Source organism: Pteropus vampyrus, unplaced genomic scaffold, assembly GCF_000151845.1.
Source record: "Pteropus vampyrus isolate Shadow unplaced genomic scaffold, Pvam_2.0 Scaffold348, whole genome shotgun sequence".
Taxonomy (NCBI): Eukaryota; Metazoa; Chordata; class Mammalia; order Chiroptera; family Pteropodidae; genus Pteropus; species Pteropus vampyrus.
The window spans coordinates 873,721-900,085 of record NW_011889129.1 but is presented as its reverse complement, the minus strand read 5'-3'; the positions used below and the strand labels follow the sequence as shown (position 1 = coordinate 900,085).

Genomic DNA, 26,365 nt, shown 5'->3' with positions numbered 1-26,365 from the left:
TTCAATATGACCTTGTTCATCTGCTACATGAGATGCAAATTTGACTCTTGAACTTCCTGTCAATGAAAGGAGGAAAACTTAATCATTAACTGTATAGGTCAGCCTTTGGTTGCAAGTGACAGAGATCCAAATCAAACTGGCATAAACAAAAAAGGAAAATATATTGGCTCATTTAATTGAAAAGACCATATATGGAACTAGCGTTAGGCACAGATGGTCCAGAGACTCAAATACCTCTGTATTAGTTTCATTTTCAAGCAGGCTCTTTTCATTTGCTGGCAAAGATAGCCACAAAAACTCTGGGCTTACAGGGTTTTTATGGCCAGTAATCCTAGAGAAAAGAGAGTGTCTCTTTTCCAAGATCTTTAGAGAAAAATCTTAGTAGGATTCTGGATGAATCTCCTTGTGTTCTCAGTTCTGAACCAATCAATGTGGACAAAAGAATGAGGCATTCTGACTGGCTAGCCTGGGTCATGTACCCTCTTTTATGGGCATGGGAAATAAAGCTAAATGATTGACAATTCCACCAGGAAAGTATCATCTTTTAGGAGCAGCTGTAGAAAGGAAAAGAGTAGACAGACAAAAAGAAGTCTTGATAATGACATAATTCCATATGCATAAAATATAAACAAATCGATTGTTTAGAATCCCAGCTACTCCTCAGACCAATACTTAAGGGAAAAAAAATGTCTCCTCTGAGGCCTCAATAACACATCTATATAAATATTTTATACAACTGTTTTCTCTTACATCTCCAGTATAGACCAATGGCATAATGCCAATCTGGTTTGATTTAAAAAAACAGAAAAATTCTATGAGGGACCAGAGCAATGCAATCTAAACATACAACTATTTGTGATTTTCCCAAGCATAAAATTTAGCATCTTTTCAGGAATGGATGGAATGAATATCCTTCAGATATCCTAGTTGCAACTCTTGGTTGCAAGGAATAGAAATCCACTAGAACTAGTGTAGCCAGTTTATTGAACAACATAAATTAAATACAAAACAAATAAGAAATAGCATTTTGCTTCCACCGTTGTCTTCAACCATGCTGCGGCAAACTTTCCCTGCCTTTGACCGCATCTCAGGCAGATCCTACAAGGGCCCAGACTAATCTAATCTAATTTAAAACACTCTCACATTCATTTTTTAAAAGAACAGTTTTATTGAGATATGAATTCCATGTAATTCACCCACATAAAGTATACAATTCAATGGTTTTTAGCACATTCAAAGATTTGTGCAATTTTGAAACATTTTTATCGCCCATAAAATAAACATATCCAATTTAAATCTCCTCCCCTTTCTTGGCTCAGGGCCCAGCTACTGCTAGGGAGAAGTGTTATTCCTTTTATCATTTTCCTTGGGATTCAATTCCTCCCTCCTAATTCCAGGATGAGGGCAGGGAGGTGAAGACCAAAAAAAGAGGCAAAGATAATTTCACTGAGCTGGTAGGGTGACCAAAATTGATTTCTGGACTCTCAAGTCTGTTGCATTGATCTATATATATTCAACTTTATTCCAGAATCAAATTGTCTTGATTACTGTAGATTTGTAGTAAGTTTTGAAATCAGGAAGTGTGAATCTTCCAACTTTGTTCTTTTTTAAGATTTTTGGCTATTCTGGGCCCCTTGTATTTCCAGATGAACTTTAGAGTCAGCTTGTCAATTTCTGTTTAAAAAAGGCAGTTAGGATTTTGATAGGGATTGCTTGTATCTGTAGATCAATTGCTATCTTAACATTATTGTCTTCCAATCTATGAATAAAGGATGTTTATTTGTTAAGTCTTTCTAAATTTCTTTCAACAATTTCTTGTAGTTTTCAGTGTACAGTCTTACACTTCTTTGGTTAAATTTTTTCTTATTTTATCCTTTTGATGTTAAATAAATGGGATTGTTTTCTTAATTGCATTTTAGGATTATTAATTGCTAGTGCATAGCAATTCAATTGATTTTATACATTAATTTTATATCCTGCAACCTTGCTGAACTTAACTTTTTGTTATCTATTATTTAGAATTTTCTATATACAAGAACATGTCACCTGTAAATAGAGCACTTTACTTTTTCCTTTCCAATTTGAATGCTTTTTATTTCTTTTTCTTTCCTAATAGCCCTGGCTAGGACCTCTAGTACAATGTTAACTATAAGCGATGAGAGTGGACATCTTGTTTTATGTCTGAACTTAGGTATAAGTATTAAGTATGATGTTAGCTATGTTTTTTTGTTTATGGTAGATGCTCTTTATCAGAGTGAGGAAGCTCCTGTCTATTCCAAGTTTGTTGAGTGTTTTTATTATGAAGGGTGTTAGATTTTGTCAAACGCTTTTTGTGTGTTAAGATGCTTGTGTGATTTTTGTACTTTATCAATATGGTGTGTTACATTGATTACTGGGTGTTAAATCAGCTTTGCATTCCTGGTATAAATCCTACTTGGTCGTAGTATGTAATTTCTTTTATGTTGCTGGATTCAGTTTACAGAGCAAAGTGGAGAGTGGATCTGGAGGATCAAACAGAAGATACTTAGCGAAATTAATAAAGACGGTGCTCTTTTCCCACCAGCATAGTAATCACGATGAGTAGACAGTATGATGGGTGTAATGGGAAATATGTAAAAATATGAAGACATGGCCCCCTAGCCTCAAAATACTTATTGTTGAGAAGAAACTTACACACATGAAATAATCTGTAAATATTTTAAAACAGGACTAAAGTATAGAAAAATAAAATTAAGGTATTACCTTATGTCTCTTTAATATTTACATGGTATAGGGCAAAAAGTGTTGGCTTCAATACTCAATGCCTGGCTTCCTGGGAAGGGCTTTTAAACTAACAAAGATTGATACTAGAAAGATAACCTAGAAGAAAAGCAGTAACATTAATAGATACTTACTATGTACATCGATGAGTGCTTTACTGTATGATTTAACTAGAAACCATGCTTGTTATTCCTGATTTGCAAATGAGGAAATTAAAGTTCAAAAAATTAACTTTCTCATGCTTATATGGGAAGCCAGGACATCACAGGTGTATCTGATTTGCCCAGGAGTATTGCTCTCTGTACCACATCCACAAACCGGGAGCATCTTAAAGCAGAAGATTGGAGGTTGGTAGCCTATCATTCGAGTCCCATAAACAATATTAACTCATTGTTAAACTTTGTACAATTCACACAACCTCCCAGATTCCTACCTGTTTAAATAAAACAGAGATGGCCTGCTTTTATCTCTGGAATATCGTGCAGTGAAGTCTCAAGCATGGGGGAGGGTTAGGCCAAAATACTAAATATTACTGTGTGTGCATGTATATATGATATTTATATATCTGTATCTATATTCCAAAGCCAATAATGAAACCATTTTTTTGATATCTTTAGTTATAGTCTGAAGAAGAAAAGAAAGTGCTGAGGTCATTGTTGGTTTTTAAATAGTTTGCCTCTCATTTTTCATAAATTACTTAAGCAAATATTCCACATTAATATTGTACCTGGAAAATGAGAATAGGAACTAAGATTTAAAAGTGAGAGAAGAGACACATTTAAAAAAGGCAAGGCTCTTAGTATATACATTAGTTAGTACCCAAATCTGGGCATGCTATTCATAGAAGCTCCATTAATTAGCTTCCTGATCAAGAGCAAGCTCTTTAGATTATGTTTCGGTTACTCTCCTAAAATAGAAAAAACAGTTCTATTACCAGTGTGTTGTTAGTATAAAATGATTATTATAAATATGAAAGTAATATGGAAGATAAAGCTAGTGATGAACTTCACCATTTGAGACCTGCTCATAGGAAAAGCATCTTTCATTACTAGATTCCATTCTCCTTTCTGTAGCCTCAGTTGAAAGAAAGAATTATTTTGATAACTTCCCTAACCTTCACAATTCTTACTGTAGGTCTTTGTAAACTGTCAGATGAACCTTACAGTTAAGCCATTTCTCTCTCTGCAAACAGAGGTAGAGGTAACCTGGTGAACATTAGAGATTACTTCCGTCTTTATTATAAAGTCTGAGAACTTTTATATCCTGCTTCTCAAATCTGGGAATTTTTATGTTGCACCATTTTACTCTGTATCCTTAGCATCCTGCCCAGGGCAACATATCAATGAATACATAATAGAGAAAAATAAAAGAAACAAAACAAAAAAATCTTCCCTCTCATATCCAGTTAAACTATTCAGGGTAAAAATAAGAGACTATGCCATAGTAGAATGGAAATTTTTTATTTTACAAATAAAAAAGCAAAATAGTGCTACGAAATTGACCCTTAAGTCACACTCTAAATTCATAACTTGAAGCTGAATTTTCTCAGTTCATCAATTAATTCCACTGGAGACTAAGCCTGTCTGTGGAAGAAGCATAGGCCAGATTTAACCATGATGATGGAGATGGCAAGATTAAGCAAAGGGAGTGATTGTAGCTCTGTTTCAAGTTTTTCTTTTCCTTGGAAACATTCTCCACAGCCATGTGAGACTTAAAACAAACATCGTGACGTCCTGACCAGAGAAGGTTAAAGCTTTGTCACAGAGAACTGTAGAGTGCTCTTCTGCCTTCATCCTGTGATATTCATGTCTCTCAGAGAGGTCTGGCTAAACCAGAATATTCTTTGCAATAGCAGTCAAAGTCCTTACTTGGGTCACATCTGTTACCTTTATAGAATATTCTGAGCTAGAAAGAGAGGCTCCCATGACAACAGAAGAATTTCTGCAATAGAAACAATAAAGGAACAGATAATTATACAAGTTGTTAAATAAGCCGTCCTACTGGCACTTCATTTTACAGGGTGAAGTCAAGGAATCTGGACTACCAAATTTCATAATTTTTATTAATGAATTACTTGAAATATCTAGTAGCCAACTCTACCAGACAATATAATTGATTTTATATCTAGAAATGTATGTTCTAAGGCTCTTGCTTCTTTTACATTTCATTTTTCCCAATCTATAAATAATCACTACTAACTATTAAGCTATAGGAGTCCTCTCAAGTATAATAATAAAAAAAAAGACATAATAGTTTCAATTCCTTAATGATGATATAATTTCAAAATAACTGAAAACAGAGCACAGGTGAGGGAAGACCAAGTATTAAAGGTAGGAAGGATAAAAATAACTATGACTCTTCCATCCTTACACCACAGTTACTACTTTGCTAAAGGAGAGAATAGGTGAATGAACACACATACATACCTGACTCATTTAGAAGCTTAGATGATGAATTATTAACTAGTGTAAGTTCAGCAATGACAATGATATAATGGTTCACCTATGTTGAGAAAAGCCTGCTTATTTAAAGCAAGATAAGAACCATTTTACAGTTGAGAACTGCAAAGATAACTGCAATACTTATGTATTAATCACAACGTTCCACTCATTTATCATGCTATTAACTAAGGTTTTCCAATTTGGGAAAGTAAAGATTAATCTATCCCTTCTTATATGAGTCAAAGAATACATTTTTACCGAAATTTCATTCCTGAATCTCTAGCAGATCGAGCAGAACAGTGGAATTCTGCGGCACCTGAACCCTCAAGGATCCTTTGTAGATTTCTGTCCGTTATACCACCCCCTGTTGGAAAAAAAATAAGTGACACATTAAGTAGAATTTTGCATAAAATGTAATGAATAATAATGACTGCTTGCTCTACCTCAAATCCCCAACTGAAATTTCTTATTAATTCATGAATAATTCTCTCCTTACTAAGCTAGAATGAGATTAGAACTGCATGATGAAACATGTAAACTACAGATTCTGGAGAACAACTGATAAGGTCATAAAACCTATATGACAGAATCTTCTATGTCCATTGGTTTTTAAAACAATGTTATACATTACAGACATTAAATCTAAAAGGATTACTCTAGGGCAAGGAATATCATTGAGTACTCTACCTCTGGCTCCCCCTCAAGTAAAGAAAAATCAAATTAAATCAGAAGGATAGGCTTGGGGACAAAGCTACAAAAGCACAGCCTCAGAGGTGTGTCTGAAAGAATCTGCAAGGTTCTCTGGCCCAGCATTCAAAGACCACACTGATATCATTCTAAATAAGAATAATGCAAGGTATTCTACAGTTCATTCATTATAATATCAATTTTTTAATTTCATTTCACAGAAGAATCTGAATCTATTAAAACTGTACAGTCAAGTACTTTATGACTCCTCATTTGTTTATATGAACAATCTCTTAAATATTTACATATCATATTCTCAGCTGATACCAGATTACAAATATAAAGTTAGTTTACTCATTTTTATATTCTCTCTGAAGATACAGAAGTATTCAATAAATATTTTTTAATGACTGATAAAATATGTACTTTGTATTTCAAATTATTCAAGTTGCTGAGGTAACCTGACTTTCGGACTCATTAACTTTTTTTCTTAGTAGTACAGTAACATCACTAAGTCCTAAGTAGAAGAAAAAATACAGACTGAGAAGTCAGATTCAGATTGGAATCCTTGCTTCACCACTGTAGCTCTTCACAGCCATAGATCTTAGATAACTTACTTAAAACCACTGAGACTCATTTTTTTTCCACTAATAAAGAAGGGATAATTGCCTACCTCACAAGCTTATTGTAAGGATTAAAAGACAAATATGTTATTTCCTTCTAACAAATAACAAAATATCTGGCCACTGAAACCATGTTGCTCAGTTATCAGCAACTTTATGACATAGGTAATACATTTTCCAAATACATACTAACACATCTTCACAGTTGGAACCTGAGAGGACAACTAGTTCAACATCCTCTCTTTACAGATGAAAAAACTGGAGCCTACATATGTTTGTAAGCTTCATTATAAAAGTCCCCAGAGGGAAACTACTATGATAATTATATTTCCCAATGATGAGTACTTTAGACATTCAAGTTGACTTACCCAGGAATTTTTACTTCTTGGTTACTTATTTACATGAAATTGTAATAATTGGTTTACAGATCTGTTCTGTGAGGTCCTCAAGATAAACGATTACTTCATACACATTCTGTGTTTTCACAACTACCACAGAACCTGGCATATAATTATCATTTGCTTGGTAAGCTATGTTAAATAATCACAAATATTTTTGTATATAACATCTTCTCACCTAAGACTAAGCCTCTTGAGGAAGTAGTTTCTTGGGTAATTCTGCATCTCAAGTAATGCTTTGCACAAAGTAGATAACTTAATAATTACATAAGGAAAGGCAATCTTAATATTAACAATTGTTTAAGTCTAGCTGTCAGTTGCCAAGACTAAACACATTTGGTCTTAAATGGAAGTACATCACACTTGGTTAAGTCTCTTTAATATTCCCTGCTTATCTATAAAGGGTCTAAATTTGAGAGATAAGATGCTTTCTCTCTGTTCCTGTTTCAGGGACTTGCTACAGGTCAGTTTTCCTAAAATTCTGACATTATCCCTCTATCTAACCTCTTTTTAAAAGTTGGTCTTTATCTGGCTATCACCATTTTGACCTCTGGCCAGTCCTGACATCAGTGGTAGTGAGACAATAGATACTGCATGCCTTCTGATGTTATGTAGTATCATATATAGAGAATCGCCCTTTACGTGTTCTTACCAAAAACATTTAACCAGGATCTAATCAAGCTTATTATCTACCTACTAGTTTATCAGAAATACAAAGGCTAGGACATACAAGCTAAATAATATCAAAGGAAAACAATTTGATAAATCCAGAAAGTAAGACATGTTATGGGTAAGTAGTCCAAACTTTTTAAATGTCATTTTTTTAAAGCAAGAAAAAGGAAAATTTTTATATTAAAAATATTAAGATAAACCAAGTACAATACTTATTCTTTGATGGGATCCTGGTTTGAACATATCCACTATAAAATACATGCTGGGGACAACTAGAGAAAGAAGAGTATTGACTGAGCATTAGATGGTATTAAAGAATTAGTGTTTATTTTAATAGGTGTGATAATGATATTGTGGTTATAGTAAAATGTCCTTATTTTTTTAAAGGTGCATAAAAATAAAATGTCATGATGTCTTTAACTTTAAAATACCTCAGAATAAAAAAAGATGAGATAAATGAAGCAAAATGTTAAATCTATGGAATGAGTATATGCTATTTTCTACTTTTTTATATGTTTGAGAGAATAATAAAAAATTAAGATGGTCTTTATATGTATCTCTCTCTGATTCTAGGTCACCTTATATAACTCTCTAAAAATTGTGCATTTCTAATAAGCCATGATGTACATAATTGATCTTATAGTTATTAACAGTGACCCAATTGTTCTCAAAGAATTAGGAGATCTCTCAGGAACTGAGTATTATATTTGTCCAAAGATATTACCTAAATGTTTGCTTACACCTTGTTAGCAACTTGGACATTTGGCCCTAACACAGTGTAGCAGCTTGAAACTTGGTGTGCCTCACCGGAGATGAACATCCACGTCCACAAAATTCTACACTATAGGAGAACAAACATGGAGAAAGCCCAAGTCCAAACTACTTCTTTATTTGCTCTTCTCTGAGCTTATCCCTGCTGGAATGTTCTCCTCCTTATCTAAACTTTTAAATTCCAGCAGAGATCTTCAATCTTAAATGTTTTAATCAAATTACGTATTCTTTCTGAACACCATGTACTAATACTTTTTCCCATACTGCCCACTTCCTTTGCTCTTCCTCCACTACCGTTCAGTGTTAACACTACTGAATGGATAGATAAATAAATACCTGGCATTACCACAATCCTGCCTTTTGCCTGAAAAAAGAAAAAATAAACAAGTAAATTTTAATATCTTTCTCTTATATGAAATAAGGCAGTGAGAAACATAAGTATATTAAATTTTAAAAATTATTACTAATGTTTAATTTTCAATAGATCTTTTCTATTTCTTTGTAAGTTGTTCAGCATAGTAATTCTTTCTACGCAGAAAGTTTATTTTATTGTATTGCTTTAAAGATCTGTACTGTTATGAACACAAAGAATAGAGAATACAATACAAATACTGAATAATCACAACACCTTAAGAAAAGCCATTACTGAAAAATAACACTAATCTGAGTGTTGGTAACTGATGGGATGAAGTAGTTGAATTTTTTTTTCCATCTTCATTTTTTTTTTTTTAAATTATGGTGACATTGGTTAATGAAATACAGTAAGTTTCAGGTGTACAATTCAACAGTAAGGCACATATATATATACATTGCATTGTGTGTTCACTGCCCATAGTTATTCTTTCTTTCTGTCGGGAAGTAGTTGAATTTTTTTTTTTTTTTCTTTTAGGCGAGGCAACTTTTGGTTGACCTCACAGAATGCAAGGACCTTGTCAGTTTACAATCCCTTATTTTTTTATTTTTTACGCCTGCAGCACCTGGTCTTCCTAGGTGGTCTCCCATCCAAGTACTAACCAGGCCTGACCCTGTTTAGTTTCTGAGATCAGATGGGATTGGGCTTGTTCAGGGTAGCATGGCCATAGACTAGGAAGTAGTTGAATTTAAACAAGATTTCAGCAGAAAAGAAAGAACATGGCATAACTATAAATTACGGGGGAGGAAAAATCTACTCAAATTTTGTATCTGCAACTAAATTCCCTAGCTTATTATACCAATTAAACGAAAGCATAGATCCATTTAACAAGGTTTTAAATAATAAAACTGGACTATATAATTTAATTTATAATAAGTTTAGAAGATAGATATTAAAATTGCCTTACTTTTATATTCCAATTTTCATCACATTTCCTAAATAAATTTTGGTAAAATATCACTGAAAGGAAATTATCCACTATAAATGCATACTTAGTTAGTACTACTAGTAGCAGGTAGGTAACAATGATAGAATAAAAATGACATAGTATGTCAGGATCATTAATTTGTAGAATAAAACCTGTACTTTATATACAAATTGCATTTTTTCACATGCGGATTCTCTAAGATGGATTTTTAAAACTGGACCAACCAATCCTGCCAATCCAATACAATTCCAAGTCATTTGCCTCAACTGTTCAGCCTACATATGCACTTAGCCTATTCCCTATCCAGCTCAGGTTAGCCAGACAATCTTTCTTCTATTGAGTGCTGTTAAGCAATGGAAAAAATTCAGTCAAGAACCATCCACAATTTAGTTTCTTGTTTCATAAAACAATGACTAATGTTGAACATACTTAACTCTACATCATGTCTAGTTAGGAAAAAAAATTGAAAGACTGGTTTAGTGTGGAGAGGAAGAAAATGGGGAGAAGAAAAAAGTGGTATTGTATCCAATGTGAGAAGAGGGGCAGAGGGTGAAGAAAAAAGAGGATACAAGAGGACAGAAGAGAACAGAAGCCAAAAGAAGAGAATAAAGTAAAATTGGCTAACACCAGAAATAACAAATGCAAAGAGAAGAGAAGGTGAAAGTCTCAAAAGCAGTGATAGCATAAAAGCAGTGGAAAGGGAAAGTAATAATAACAACAGAGACGAGAATAGAGATGGTCATGAGTAGAGAGAAGCAACCTTTTTCTTTACTTTTAAGACAAGTTATAGATATTTTAATGAGATCTAAGTAACTATCAGTGTAAAGTTAAGGTGAGCATTCAGATATGATTGTCTTTTGAGGGTCTTTGTGTAGCAAAGTAATAAATTCTAAAGCAGCTCCAAAGAGCCAGATATACTACAGAAGCCATCTACGAAAAAGATTTCAAATTTTTTTAGTTAAAAGAAAGTGAGGGTAATAAATGATATGCTGGTGCAAAAAGGGAAACAGAGACCAATAAATGATTTGGAAAGAGTGATCACAGAAAAAATGGACTGCTACAAAATTGCTTTAGTTGCACGTTACAATACCAAGTTGTAAAAAAACAACAACAACAAAAAAAACTCTTTTCAAGTATGAGTCAACAACAAATTGTGTTCTACAGTCATAAATCCCCTCCCTGGGAGCAACTCATTCAGCAACACACCCAAACAGACATTGTCATAAAAGTATCATATCTCTCATCTATTGTCCTAAGGGTCCATTTACTTTTCCAAAAAAGTCATTTCTTTTTCCTATAAGTGCTCTCTCTCCTTCTTCTAAGTTCCCAAGTGCCTTTTGCACCCCTCCTCTTGGATGACATTAAGCCCCAAATTCTAAGCACCTCTTTGAGTCACATTTCTTTGTGAATTCTCATATATTAATACATATGTAACTAAAATCTGTTTTTCTCTTGCTAATGTGTCTTTTGTCAGTTTAATTTGCAGGCCCTCAAATACTGAACCTAAGAGAGTAAAGAAAAAGTTTTTCCTCCTTGACATGATGAACAGGATAAAGTTCCTACATTCGTGGAGCTTACATGTTCAAGGAAGACAGAAAACAGATAGATGTATTTATATAATAAAATTTCATGGACCAATTAAGTACAGTGGGGAAAAAAGGTAAGGCAATAGAGAGTAAAGGTGGGAGGGGCTATTTTATAAAATTTAATAATTGTTAGAAAAGTAAGTGGAATGAGCTGCTTAATATTCTCAAATGTACTGAGGGAAGCAACCATAAAACAAAATATTTATTATCTAGAAAACTGAAATGATTTTAGGAGGGGAAAAAAAGTAATAGAACTGTTTCTTCCCAGTGACAGCTTTCTAAAACAGATAAATGATACTTTTAAAGAGATGAATTCTATCACTTTTTAGGAGGCCTTCTATAAAAGGTTATTTAGAACAATATGCTCACCTAAGGTTATCAAAGTGATTTAACAATATAAAGCACTTACTAAGTGTCATACTTTGCACTGTTATCTAAAATAATCTACAAGTGTTCTAGGATGTAGATGCCATTATTATGCTAACTTAACAGGGGAAGGTTTCCAATGGTTAGGTAATTTACCCAAAGTCATTATAAATAAAAGGGAAAGCCAGGATTTAAAAACAGACCTACCTAACCCAAAAGCCTAGGTAGGCTTTAACAAGTATTGCTTCAAGAAGTAAAGTTAGCATGATCTCACTTACATATGGAATCTAAAAAAATCAAATACATAGAAGCAGAGAGTATGCCAGGGGCAGAGAAGTGGAGGAAATGGAGAGATGTTGGTAAAAGGGTATAAAGTTGTAGTTATGAGTAAGTCTATAAGTCTAATGAATAGCATGATAATTTTAGTATAATAATACCATATTCAATAGTACTGAAAATTTGCTAAGAGAGACTTCAGGTACTCTCATCACAGACACACGCAGATTTTGAAATAATATACATGACTGTGGCCATTATTCTCTACTCCGTGGTAAGTAACAATTTTAAAATGGATACCTGATTCATTGACTCCTCTATTTTAAAACGCTTCAGGTTTCCCCAGTATACCATGGATAAAATAAAACTTAAATAGTTTTCAAGGCTCTGGGCAGTATTCCTCTCCTCAGAGGCAACATTATAGTAATTCTTCAATATCTAAATAAGTTATGCTCACTTTTGTCTCCATTCCTTTGCATACACTATTAATTCTACATGGAACATTCCCTACTCTCTCTCCCTTCCACCCCCTTTTACATGGATAACCATCTTTCAAATGAGTAAGAAAGACATTGCAATGTGGATGCCTACTCCACTGGGAAGCTAACTACTGCCAACCCCCATCTTTCAAATATGGGACTAATTCCTCTGCAATGTGCTTCCACACAGTACCTTTAAATACCACTCTATGAAAATCGCCTTCTCTATCAAAAGTGTCTGTTGTGCACTAGATTGTAAGGGCCGTGACTACACACTCCTTGGTCACAACCATAATACAAATGCTGTGTATCTAATATTTACTTAATAAATATTTGTAATATCAGTAAGTTCCAGACTAGCAAATTCATATCAGATCCTTATGTGAAATTTCTAAAATTATTTTCATGGCTACAGAAAAGTGAACATAAGCAGATATCTGCCCAGGGACACTAAATAATATAACTAATAATAGCAGTAGTAATAATAGAAACTAACATGTATTAAGAGCTATATGTTGAGCACTGTAATAAGGCTCTTCGATCTTATCTCTACCCAATCCTCAGGGCAAACATATATAGAAAATATTAAACTTATCTCAATTTCACACAAGGAAACAGAGGCTTAAAGGTTAGTAATCTACTCAATACTACATAGCAAATAAGTTTCAAACCTGAGTCTCAAATCCAGAACTCTCAACTCAAAATCCATACTCACCATCTTTGAATGCCTCCACACTGGTGTCAGAAAAACAGACACCACAATTACAAAGCCATCTTCCAACTGCTCTACAAATGATGCTAACTTACCAGGGCATAGAGAAAAATATATTTCTCCTATCTTGACAGATAGGGAGAAATGCGAGAAGAATATAGTTTTAGTTTTAGAATTCACCTCCAAATGATAATTATCTCAAATTTTATATGGGATCCCTGAGTATACATAGTCTGTCAGTGAGATGTTGCTTAAAACTATGCAATGCTGATGACAGAGGAAAGGTAAAATTTGCTCTGGTTATCTAAATTAGATAAGATCCTTAGGCACTGTCTATAATCTCATTTTAAGAGCCTTGGTCACTAAAAATGCTCATGTGAAAGAAATAAGAATTATATACATATACCGCTGCCTGCTTGCCTTTTCCTATACAGTAACCGCGAAATCAGTAATATTTAGTTTCTCAACCTAGCAGAACAACAGAATATCAGAGTCTTTAGAAGAAAAGAAAAAAACTGTGTATACCTGGTCTATGAGTCGCTTTATTAGAGGTAGCCCTTCTAGTGCTGAACCGTCACATCCACTGGTCAATACTCGTTCAAATCCCAAAGTTAAAAGAGTCTCTAGAGCTGCCATGGGATCATGAACCATGTCAAAGGCTGAAATAAATAACATTTATTTGAATTTTGAACAAGTATCTCGAATATAGTGCTTTTTAAAATGTAGTATATACATGGTGGTGTGCCTGACTTGGCTAGTACTGGCTTGCAAAAGCCAAGTGTTACATATTCAGGAATTTTGCAAGCATGATTATTAACCCATTGGAAACTTGGAAATCAGTCAAGGTGGGAGTATTTAAACCACAGAAATCAACAAATATTATAAATCAGGGCTCTTTTTTCCCCCAAGAGCCAGTTTACCAGCACAATCTATATACCACTGGTGATATGCATGATCATTTTAGATGGCACACATTTGAATGGATGCATTTACTTAAATGTAGATTAGAAGTGAAAAGTTTCTGGTTTTCATTAGGTATAAAAGTTTCTCTGTAAAATAAATTAAGGTTTTAAGAAAGTTATTAAATAAATTTGCACAGGTAGCACTCAGATATGGTAAAACTGTAAATGTAACAGGCAAGTGACTCGAATTGGGGAAAGACTGCTCTAAGGCTTCAGATAAACTGGAAAAACATTATACTCATTGGTTCTAGAAAAAGCTTGATTCACATTCTTATTATTGACTATTACTTTGTACTAATCTATTTATCCCACAAACTGAAGGCTAATAGTATAAGGACAATTGTTTACAACAGACTGTATGAGTTTTGATTCCATCCTACTTTCTAAGAGACTTATCCCCTCCTCAGATAGGAAAGTGGCCCTAGGAATTTCAAAAAGAAAAACTACTGCTTTGGTTCTCGGTCCTGCTACATGATCTGGAAGTTCTAGCCTATAGTGGGTTAGGGCTGGACCCTTTCCTTTCACCCGTTAGTGTATGGAACCTGCTACGGAGGATTTTCCTTTCCTCGTGGCAGCATCTTCTAACCAGTGATTATACTATGATACTACCTCAGTAAGTATATGGGTGAAAAAAAATGTGGAACTCAGGCCAATATAAAATCTTGAAAACATGAAAACATTTTTTGTTACACTTATTGAATAGTTTAATAAACTTAAATAGGTTAGTATAAGTGTCTGCAGGTACAACTGAAAAGTCAGTTTTGTGACTGCAAAGGAAAAGAATAGAAATTTGAAATGATTTTCTTAGTTTAAGAACAAAAAATATATTCAATGTGATGGGTTTAATTTTTGATTTATTTAACATGTCAAACTTTAAACTACATTTCTTCAGATAGATGTTTACTAATTTAAATACTTTTCATATTTAAAAACTTTATTTGCTATAGCCTTAAGGTTATGACTTAAGCAAACTAACACCTTTTAATTATTGCTAGTTTATGAGAAGCATTGGTATGTAGCAAACCAAGAAAACAGTTTTCTGGTGGTATTATCCATTGAGAAAAAAAAAGGCAAGGTAATAAATGATATATCTCTAATTTATATAAATAGATGCAAGTGCTAGTGTCCACCCTTATTCTAATTTTGAATGCTTACTTAAAAGATCAGAAAAACATTCAACAATTTTTCAAGCATATCATTAAGTCAAAAAAAAATTGACTGAAGATTTCCTTCTTTTTATGTGCAATAGCAGTGCCTTCTGAAGGCAAAATTGACTTTGTTCCTTCATTTTACCAATGCCTGGCAAAACTGTATGGAAATTATAACTACCTGAATTTTATAGTTAGAATGTATTTTTATATGAAATTATCAAGAGACTTTTTAGAAATTATTCTGATGTAGATAAGCTATCAATAATATAAAGCAATTTTGTGTACTATAATGAACAAAATCTGTTAATGGACTATCTAGCATCTATTTCTTCTTTCCTCCTTCCTAATAGTAACCAATTCTTCCTCAGATGTCCATTCCCTCTCTACTCACGAATTTTATATTCTTCTGAGAAAACTGACCTCACTCCCAGCCCTAGGAATGGTCTGTCTAGCTTAAGCCAGGTAGCAAATTTAATTTCACTGGCCACAGTGATCTATTCTCTTGGGGACTGCATATGACCTAAGGTAATCTATAAAAATAAATCTTAGGACTCTTGCTTAGAATGCTGTGACAAGTACGTGTACTTGTAGGCAATGCTTACTCTCTCTCTTTTATATCCCACCACCACCGCCATTTACTTTTAACAACTTTTCACAACTAAGGCTTTACATATTCTAGAAATTGTGCATTTCTAAATTTGCAACTGCTGGTCCCAAGAAACCAACTGGTAACACTGTAACACTGTAGAATTGTGTTCCAAAAAAAGGTTGTAGCATCTGATAAAATTAGGAAACTGACACCATTCAATAGCACTTCTAAAATGGAAATGACTCACCTCGGTGGAAAGTGACTGGCAGAGGACGGCAAAGAGCTATAAAAAGAAAGTCATATAACATGAATGAAGAGATCATCACTGATCACTATATACATATTCTCCATGTTAGATGGGACTGTTTTATACCTTCCTCTCCTAAGTGAAGACAGTGAACTAAAATAATAATAAAATGGCAGCCTTCCAAATGCGAAAGTCCTATGTTTCCATTAATCTCTTATTTTTATATTTAAAACATGGCCATTTACTTCTTAGAGGTACCAAATAAAAATTATATAATCTGGCAACTATAAGATGGGCAGCATTATCTATTACTCATTCCTCTGAAAATCTTCAAGAAATACTTTGGCCTAGTAATATATATAGTCTGCTTCTGTCCTCTTCACATCCCCCCATCCTCACCAATAGCTTTTGTGGATTTTGGTGCAGTTATTAAAGGAGTCAAGATAAATATCCCTTAAACCCAACAGAAACAGTAGTGGAACCTGATCTATAGCAACTAAGGAGAGTCAGGAAGGCTATGCCACACATAGCTGCAGCCCAAACATTTAAATGACTATTGTTTAAAACAGGTTAGTATAAGTGTCTGCAGGTGTGACTGAAAAGTCAGTTTTGTGACTGCATTTTTCTATATTGCGAATATTAAATGCAATCATCAGAGGTTTTGTGGTCTCAGATATAAATTCTTACCCACAAGGGACATGCACAGCTCTTTGTCAATGTGTCCATCTTCAGTCAATGCCCCAAATACCAAACCATCAGCACCATAAAGTTTGGCAAGATGAATGTCAGCCTTCATCACCTCAACTTCACGGTCTGAATATAAAAAATCACCTCCGCGTGGCCGAATCATCACAAAAACTGGGATCTGGACACATTGCTTCACTACTTGAAGGACACCTATAAGAACAGAAAACAGACTAATTAAAATGCAAATGTGAGCTAAAAGCTCAAGTAAGTAAATAAAATATTATAGGTCTTTTACATTTGCTCTTATGTATCACTTATACAAGAAAAGGAAGAGTTGACTAAAGAAACCAGAGAAAAGTGGACCAAAAAGGAAAGCGGACACTAAGAAAAATGTGTATACAGTAGAAGTAATAAAAAATCAAAGGTAAAAAAGAGTAATTTAGAAAACAGAAAGAAGTTACTGCATTTTAAAAGCACTTGTCGGTTAACTCAACAAAAATCCTTTTACTGATATCTGACATTTGAAAGTGTAATAACCACCAGGCAAAAAGTAATGACTTGGCTGCTAATTCTAACTTCTGTATCAGTCTAAGTTAGTTTTGTTTGATTGCTTTATTTCCTCACTATGCATCTTATTTTCCTACCTGGTAATTTTTTATTGATTGCAAGACATTATGAATTGTACTTTGTTGGGTACTGGATATATTTGTATTCCTATAAATATTCTTGAGCAGTTAGTTTATATGAAAACACTTTATTCCTTTCGGGTCTAGCTTTTAAAAGTTGTTAAGCAGGTTTGGAACAGTGGTCAGTTTATAGCTAATTTATAGCTTTTACTGATATGTGACATTTGAAAGTGTAATAACCACCAGGCAAAAAGTATATAAACTTTTTCGACTAAAGCATACTATCATCAACTTCAGAGTAACATATAGGAGTCAAAATGTCATATAGGGACTCCTGCTTTTGACCAACAAAGTAACAGAGACTGAATTCACCCTGCCACCTGTAATAATCAAAAAACAGACAAGATATATGAAACAATAGTTTATAAGACACTGGACATCAAGCAACAAAGGACAATGATGCCTGAAAGATGACAGATAGAAAATAAATGAGGTGAGCTCTATGATTGACCCAGATTACTACTTTAAGAGTTTTCTAGGCCAAAGCACAGGGAGGAAGAACCCAGGTGGAGCCCAGAGAAAGTTCTCTGAGTTGAGGAGACAAAGCTGAGAGTCCAGACTAGAGTTAACAGGAGAGAGTGTAAGGAAGGAGAGAGAGAGAACTCTTGAGATCTGCAGAGAACCTCTTCTAATATTCAGCTGAGTACTGATCAGGGCATGCAAGCAAGAAAACTATGCAAAGCCAGGGAAAGATCCACTGAAAAAGGTTACTAGAAATAGTGCCTATCATTCACACCAGGACAGGAATAATACCTGTTTCCACCAGCCAGACAGGAAAACTTGAAGCTTCATGGGATACTAGGTAAAGTACACAGAAGGGTCTTGCCTCCGCAGTGAGAAATAATTAGCTATAAACTGGCCACTGTTCCAAACCTGCTTAACAACTTTTAAAAGCTAGACCCGAAAGGAATAAAGTGTTTTCATATAAACTAACTGCTCAAGAATATTTATAGGAATACAAATATATCCAGTACCCAACAAAGTACAATTCATAATGTCTTGTATTCAATAAAAAATTATCAGGTAGGAAAATAAGATGCATAGTGAGGAAATAAAGCAATCAAACAAAACTAACTTAGACTGATACAGAAGTTAGAATTAGCAGCCAAGTCATTAAAATAGCTATTATAACTTTATTCCATATGTTCAAAAAAGTTAAGAAGCTACGTGGGAAATATAATACACTCTAACTTCTAGAGATGAAACCTACAATGTGTGAGATAAAAAATGAACTAGGCAGGGATAACAGCAATTAGACATTGCAGAGAAAAGTTTAGTGAATTTGAAAACCAAGTGATACAATCTATACATAATGAAAGTGAAAAATGAGATTTTTTAAAACAGCAATTCATCAGTGAATTGTAGAACAAATATATTCAAATACTAAATTGAGAATATAACTGGAGTTTCTGAAAGAGGGAGTAGAGGACACTGAATGCTGAATATGATAAAATATGATAAAAAGTATAAATGTCCAGTTCTAAGAAACATGAAGAAAACTACACTCAGGTATATCATAATCAAATTGCCTAAAACTAAGAATAAAGAAATAAATCTTAATAGCAACCAGAGACACGTTACACAGAAAAGAACATAGGTATGGATGACAACAGATTTCTTGTCAGAAACAATACAAGTAAGATGACTGAAAGAAAAAACTGTCAACCTAGAATTCTACACTCAGCAAAAATATCTTTCAAATATGGGGAAAGATGTTTTCAGACATACAAAAGCTGAAAGAATTCATCATCAGCATTGTACTACAAACAATGTTAAAAGAATTACTTCAGGCAAAAGAAAAATGAAACCAGATGGAAATATAGATCTCCACAAAGGAATTAAGAGCACCAGAAATAGTAACTATATGTGGGTAAATATTGTTTTCTTATTATTTAAATCTCTTTAAAAGATAGTTGACTCTTGAGATAACATGTTAGATCACTGTTGTCAGTGGAAACCGCCAAGTAAGCTTAATAAGTCTCCCCTCCCACAGTCACATCTAAGTCAGAGTCTCCCAAAGAACCCAAACAGCCGTGGAAGCTCTTTATCAAAAGTTTGAGATTTGAAACAACTAGTAAGAGTCTGAGGAGCCATTATAAGCAATGGGGAACACTCACAGACTATGTGGTGATGAGAAATCCAAAGACCAAGTATTCCAGAGGCTCTGGGTTTGTCATGTATGCCACTGTGGAGGTGGACGAGGCCATGAATGCAAGGCCACACAAGATGGATGGAAGAGTTGTGAAACCAAAGAGGGCTGTTTCAAGAGAAGATTCTCAAAGATATGGTGCCACTCAACTGAGAAAAATATTTTTGTTGGTGGAATTAAAGACAATGAAGAATTACCTAAGAGATTATTTCGAACAGTATGGGAAAACTGAAGTGATTAAAATGACTGACCACTGCAATGGCAAGAAGAGAGGCTCTGCTTTTGTAACCTTTGATGATCATGACTCTGTAGACAAGACTGTCATTCTGAAATGCCATACTGTGGATGGCCACAACTGCGAAGTAAAGCCCTATCTAAGCAAGAGATGGCTCATGTTTCATTCAGCTAAAGAGGTCAAAGTGGTTCTAGAAACTTCAGTGGTGGTCGTGGAGGTGGTTTTGGTGGCAGCTGTGGTGGTAGAGGAAATATGGTCGTACTGGGGATGGCTATGATGGATGTGGTAACGGTGGAAGCAATTTTGGAAGTGGTGGAAGCTACAATGATTTTGGCAATTACAATAATCACTCTTCAAATTCTTGACCCATGAGAGGAGGAAACTTTGGAGGCAGAAGCTCTGGCTTGGTGGTAGAGGCCAACATTTTGCCAAACCACGAAACCAAGGTGGCTATGGTGGTTCCAGCAGCAGCAGTAGCTATGGCAGTAGCAGAAGGTTTTAATTACTGCCAGGGAAGAATCAGCTAACACAGGCTTAGTAAGTCTTTAAAAACAGAAATTCATCTGTCCAACTTTATAGCTAAAAGGAACATCTGTATGAGTACAATCTTTATCTGAGCCACTGTGTACTTCATTTTCACTGCCATGCAGTTTTTATTAGGTGCTCTGAAGCTTGAATTAATCAATTTTATGAATAAACTTTTTAAACAAAATGCATTTAACTTGGGAAAAAAGGTAACTGACACTTTAAACAAAAATTACAGAGCAAAAATTGTCGTGAACCTCATGGGTGGGTAAAACAAGTATGAAGTGATCAGCTCCAGATTTGATGTGCAGCTCAAACATCTAGAAAAATGGCAGAATAACCTGCTTCCATTCTGTTAATCTGGTTTCACTGTAGTGACAATCTCAGTGGACATCATGGACCATGAAGAAGCAAGTTAAAAACACATGGGAGGGAAAATCCTGCGATTCTTTTTCTAGGGATGTAATACACATGTGCAAATAAAATGCCTCTGTAAAAAAAATAATAGTAACAACAATGTAGTGTTGAGTTTTTAACATATGTAGAAGTAAAACATATGACAATAGCACAACAACCAGGAAGGGAAAAATGAAGACCAAAGTCAATAAAACAGAGGATGCCAAAAGCAAAAGATAAAAATACCCTGGTCCCTGCATAGCAACTGAACCAATATTAACAGCAACTACCTATCTTTCAACTTTTTGATAGCTGAGGAAAAAAACATCTATTTGATCACATCTTTGATAGACAACTTTATTTACAATCATAAGCATTTCTAACTGATACAATATCCACAGCATAGTGAACATGTAGTAACATTGTAAAGAATTCAATGAAAGAGATCATAAATTGTCTCCAGGCAATCTAAAAAATGGACACTAACCCATGCTTGGTGTGGTTCCTCCTTCCAACAGACTAGAACATAATTCAATCCGATCAGCACCTATGATTTAAAAAAAAACAAAAACAAAAACATTTTTCGGCACAATAAATTTTAGAAATTAAGGGAAAAATTTACAAGCATTGCTCAAAAATTATTGGCCAAAATAAACTCATATTAAATGCAAATTTCACATTTTCCCCAAATGTATAAAAGTCTTAAAAACTGAGAGAAATCAAACTATAAAACTAGAACATCTATTTTGAATCACAATTATATTCTGCAACCCACATTGTGTTAATGATAGTCCACTTTAAGAGGTAATTCAAGTTAAGTTAGGTCTCTTTAAAATTTGGTATTATAGGGTTGCCTCTCCATGTACAGGGAAATGCCTTAGAATAAATGTTTCTGCATTGTACATAGTGGAATGCTGATTATTCATTGATAAGAAAAAGAGTCTTTATTATTCTAAGCTTTAAAAAAGCACAAGTTACTTTGAATAGCTTAACTCGGGATATTTTCAAGAATAAGAAAACACTGAAAGCAAAAGATCAAACCATGGGGCCATCTCAAAAGGTCTCAGGAACCAGCTTGAAAAGGTTCCTACCAGCCAGATAGGACATTCTGAGCATCAGTAAGAATAACTATAGTGTATTAAAACACATCAACTATATCTAAATCAGGTTCAAATGATAAAATAATTCATTAGAGAATAGAAAACAAACCTATTATCTCCAAAATCAGTGAATAAGGGAAAAGCAGCAAGTATTTATCCTGGCTTTCTTATACAAACTGAACCTCAGTATAACCAAACAGCTGCTGAGAGAAAATTCTGCTTTATAGAAGCATATTGCTAATAAATGTAAAATAAATATTAGACTTAATATAGTACCATTTTGCAAACCCTACTAAAATATGCATTGCTAAAATTATTAGGTGAAAGCTAACAGAAAACCTTTAAAAGGATGGATTAAGCTGACCATATCTGAATCCACTGATCAATCCTAACATCACAAAAACAGAAAAAAATAAGATATTATCCTCTTAATGTGATGCAACAGGGAGTACAACGTCATCTAAAAAGTAGTCTTATAAAAGACTTAAATCTGAATCTTATTAAACCTTTGGGTTAACTACAACTTTACAGGAAATACAGGAAATAAATGACACTACATATACAAAGAGCAAAACTGAGACTGTAGAAAACTCTAAAAGATGAAAATCACAATTTCTTGAATAAACTACAAGGAAAGAAAGAAAAAGAAAAAAAGACGGGGAAATGTAGATGTAAATACACTTAAAAAGACATATCAAACAGATGAAATGTTTGGACCTTGGTTCGAAGAACCATAAAACAAAACAGTAGGAGCTTATAGGAGAAATGTGAAAAATAACTGAATTTTTTGATGCTATTAAGAAATTATTTTTTAAGATATTAGTGGTATTGTGGTTATTATTATTATTTTCTTAAAAAAGAGTCCTTTTAGAGATACATACTGAAATATTTGAGGATGAAATGATATGATGTCTGAGATTCGCTTTAAAATAATCTGGGGATAGGGGAGAGAAGGCAAGAATATATATCAGGGCTCAGCAAACTATGGCCCACAGGTTTAGAGTGCAAAAGAAACCTTGAGGTAAAAACAATGTTCAAAAAAGAAAAAATAATGATAGAAGTCCTAATGATGAAAATGGTAACAAAACTCTACAATCATCTTTAAATTAATGGTTTAAAAAATTTAAATCTTTGCTAAATTCAATAAAAACTGAAGTTGGTGAGTAAGCCCTATAGTGGACACTTGACTCAAAATGTGACCTACTAGGGGAATAAGACTAGAAGATTATAATTTATCAGTAGGGTTTTACAGTTGGTTGGTTGTTCTCAAAAGGATTAGTAGGGTCCTTCCAGCTAACAAAGGCTCCCAAGGTCAGTTCACAGGATTCATTTTCAGACTCTTAAAAAGACTGTCGACTGTTATTCATTTTCTAATTTCTCTTACCTCCTCTTTCTGCATTTATAGCTGATTCCACTGAATCAACACACACTTCCATGAGAAATCCATTTGCTGCTCCTAAAATGCATGAAAAAGAAGGCAATTTCATGATGGTCCTATCCATTCAGACTAATCTACCATGAACATTTTACAGTTTGCTGTCTAAATCTAAATGTCCAATAACAGGGAAGTAGAAGAGCACACTAGGGCCCAGGAGTGCAATAAAATACCATATTAATTATTAAATTGATGTCTAGACTGTGAAAAAAGTAAACAGACATACGTATAAGAAATTATACTAAGAAAAATATACACTGAATGTCAAGGTAATCTTCGTAAAACACAGACCTCATCCTCACATTCAAGTCAGGATTCTTTTGATGCTTCTCATTAACTGAAGAATATGCTTAAACTTCTTTATAAGGAATATATGTTCAAGAGCAGGGATGGACTTAAAATTCTGGCCCCACCACTTGTGTGATTCTAGACAAGTTACTTAGCTAAAGTTTTCTAAAAAACACTGTAGGTTTTAGTATCTACCTAAGACTAGTGAGGATAAAGAGATAACTCATGTAAAGTGGATACTAAGTAAGTTTATACAGAGTATTAGTTTCATTTATTAACTACACATTATTTTCTCTATATGCCTCTAGTTCTCCCTAATCCCCATCCCTGCTCTTGCTTATACCATCTCCTCAATCCACAAAGTCCTCCCAGCTCCATTTCTGAATGCTAAACTCTTCCAAGACTCACATCAAATCATATTTCCATATTTCCTCTCTCCCGAAGCAGGAAACTGAATCTACCTTTTTCGAACTCATATAACTCTTTACAAGTTGTATGTTCCTCTTTAAAACACTAATTGTATCTCTTCAGGACACTAATTATTTTGTCTTATTATTATTTATGTAGATAAGTGTCTGATCACTCTTACCTGACCTAAAGTTCCTAAGTAAGGTTTTTATGTGAGGAGTCACCGACGCCAAGCACTGCTGACCGTTATACACAACAGGCAAAGATTTACTAAAGGCCGAATAATTACAAATTCATAAAGTCATGTATTTACACTAAAAAGTATGACAAAGTTTTTTTTTCTGTAAGTACATAATTTTCTTTTAAGAATACTTAACGTATATTTCATGCAATAATACCCGAAAGAATGTTCACATTGTGATAATAATTACAACTAGAAGCTGAGATTTGGAATGACTTTTACTCTTTTTACTTTTCTACATTACTTGATGTTTTCTACCCAATATTGCTTTTATCATTTTTTAAAAAGAATTTTTAATTTGAAAAACAAATTCTATCGTATGCTAACATTAAACTACAACTGCCTCATTTATTTAAAATTATACGACCGGTCTCAAACTGTGAAAGAGTTAAGTGCCACTGTATGCTGTTAACCAACAGGGATGCATTAATTTCATGAGTTTCCTGATAGCCACCCAGCTGCCAGAGGTCAACCGAACTGGACAATGCTAAGGGGTGCCATTTGCCTCACGCAAAAAAGAGCCTTGGCTAGGAGAGGGTGGGGATATGAGGACGGTACTGGGATCCTCACTTGTTAATCAAGTTGAACACGGTCGCACGACGATACGTGGTGGCGCCGGGATTCGAACCCACACATCTGGTTCTCAGGCCCCCCGTCTGCACAAGTTTTAAAGCTGGAATGACAGACCGTGCCACAGAAAGGAGGTCGGGGGGGAAATTGCAATTAATCCACGGGCCAAAATCCCTGCCAGTCCGCCCCTGGGAGTGAGGTCGGCCGACCGCCCCCTCTCTTCCCCCTTCCGCACCGGCCTTCCGGGATGGTATTCGCGCCCGTTTCCGTTCGGAGGATGCCCTCTGCCTCTTCATGCTCCACGCGTTCCTCCCTCGCGCGTCTTCGGTTTCCACGCAGAATCCGAATTCCGCCGCGCGCGACCAAAAACAGCGTCCTCACCCCTGCGCACGCTCCTGCGCGTTCCCGATGTCCACGCCCCAGCAATCCTGGCAAGGCCGAGTCGCTAGCGCAGGCGCAGTCACTGCTCGCCCCCGCCGTCTGAGGAGGAGGGGCTCACGCTGCGTAACCCGGAAGTGCCTCTTCTTTGGTGCCGAAGGAAGGAGACAGCTAAGAGCCTGGGCGTGGAGGTGGTGGTGGCGCCTTGACTTCAGTATGCAGCGAGTGCTATTTCCGCCCTTGAAGGCCTTGATGGGGAGACCGTGTGTCCGGCTCCTGGTTCCTAGGGCGACGCCTAGAACACAGGTACCGCGTCGCAGCGTACGCTTGAGTCGCGGAAGCGGGCATGGGGGGAAAGAGCCTGGAGAAAATTTATGATCCCACATCACGTTTCCGTAGCTCTTTATAGTTCAGAACGCACTTCCTTATATCCAGAGCCCCTGACTTCTGATCGGAACCTACCGTTTAACGGCTGTGTGATATTAACCAAGTTAGGTTACTTTTCTGTGCCTCAGTTTCCCCATCTGTAAAAAATGGGCATAACGACAATACTTAGTTCATGAGATTGCTGGGAGGATAAGTTAAATATACATCAAGCACTTAGTACATCGCAAAGGTTCAGTAAATTTTACCCATGTGTTTGGTTTTTGCTAAGAGCCCCCAGGTAGTCAGGTTATGGTGTATAACCCCCTTCAAAGAAGGAAATTGAGGCTTAATTTAAGTTGTCTAAAGTTAATTAATTAGAAGCAGGAAACCAAATAGGGGGTCTTTGGACTAAAGGTTGGAGTCAGAAGAGGGCGTGTATCCACTTACCTAATAATTAGTGTGTTGAGTAGTAATTACTGTATTGAGTGATTATTATTATTATTTAGGAACTGAGAAACAAGCAAAATACTGAAAGGCTCCTGCCCTGGAGGAAGCCACACTTGTTTATTTACAATTCATTTGTCAAATCATTATTAAGGTCTTGTTATGTAAGGGAACTGTATCCCAAACAGAGGGAGCTGGAAGCAAAGAACCACTCTGACAGATACTATTGTCCTACAGCTCATAGCTTAGTGGGAGCTGGAGACAAATGAACTTAAAGCTACATTACAGTATGTTAAGGGCCATAGGAAAGGTACAGTGTGCTCTCAGAGTGACCTGTTGCAGACCTGGGATAGTGTAGGTATACTTCCCAGAGGAGGTGACATCTAAGCTGAGATCT

General features: G+C 35.0%; 2 protein-coding genes and 2 pseudogenes across 8 annotated transcripts in view; 2 read left to right on the top strand and 2 right to left on the bottom strand.

Annotated features, from left to right (window-relative positions):
* LOC105304613 (cytochrome c oxidase assembly protein COX15 homolog) overlaps nucleotides 1-26,365 on the top strand; it is a 52,168-nt gene that overhangs the window by 5,562 nt on the left and 20,241 nt on the right. The window contains exon 1 of one of the 3 annotated variants that reach the window (XM_011378823.2): nucleotides 25,046-25,464. The exons of the other annotated variants lie outside the window; for them this stretch is intronic. Within the exon in view, the coding sequence (XP_011377125.2) occupies nucleotides 25,075-25,464 (390 nt within the window). The 5' untranslated portion in view covers nucleotides 25,046-25,074. Of the gene's footprint in view, nucleotides 1-25,045; nucleotides 25,465-26,365 lie in introns of those variants that run through there. 3 annotated transcript variants of the gene reach the window in all.
* Nucleotides 4,202-25,222, bottom strand: CUTC (cutC copper transporter). Of its 5 annotated transcripts, XM_011378824.2 has the most exons (11): nucleotides 25,016-25,151; nucleotides 24,781-24,883; nucleotides 24,151-24,239; nucleotides 23,223-23,294; nucleotides 21,226-21,285; nucleotides 16,748-16,957; nucleotides 16,061-16,096; nucleotides 13,637-13,770; nucleotides 8,689-8,716; nucleotides 5,460-5,565; nucleotides 4,202-4,701 (listed from the first exon to the last, which is right to left on the bottom strand). In XM_011378824.2, exons 1-11 carry the CDS (start codon nucleotides 25,074-25,076, stop codon nucleotides 4,587-4,589), a joined length of 1,014 nt encoding a protein of 337 aa, XP_011377126.1. In that variant the 5' UTR covers nucleotides 25,077-25,151; the 3' UTR covers nucleotides 4,202-4,586. The 5 variants fall into 5 exon arrangements, 4 of the variants coding, with proteins under 4 accessions (XP_011377126.1, XP_023378297.1, XP_011377127.1 ...); XR_897014.2 differs by lacking the exon at nucleotides 8,689-8,716; XM_023522529.1 differs by lacking the exon at nucleotides 24,151-24,239 and having other exon boundaries at nucleotides 25,016-25,123.
* Nucleotides 9,318-9,436, bottom strand: LOC111731075 (annotated as a pseudogene).
* On the top strand, nucleotides 19,033-20,344 carry LOC105304660 (annotated as a pseudogene).

Bases quoted from the DNA above. Each gene is read 5' to 3' on its own strand.
- CUTC (XM_011378824.2), bottom strand. From the start codon at position 25,076: ATGAAGAGGCAGAGGGCATCCTCCGAACGGAAACGGGCGCGAATACCA. The intron at 16,097-16,747 runs GTAAGAATTTAT...TTCTTTTTATAG, and splicing joins GCTGTGCATGTCCCTTGTGG to CTCTTTGCCGTCCTCTGCCA. The intron at 4,702-5,459 runs GTAAAAATGTAT...TTTCTATTGCAG, and splicing joins GATTCAGGAATGAAATTTCG to AAATTCTTCTGTTGTCATGG.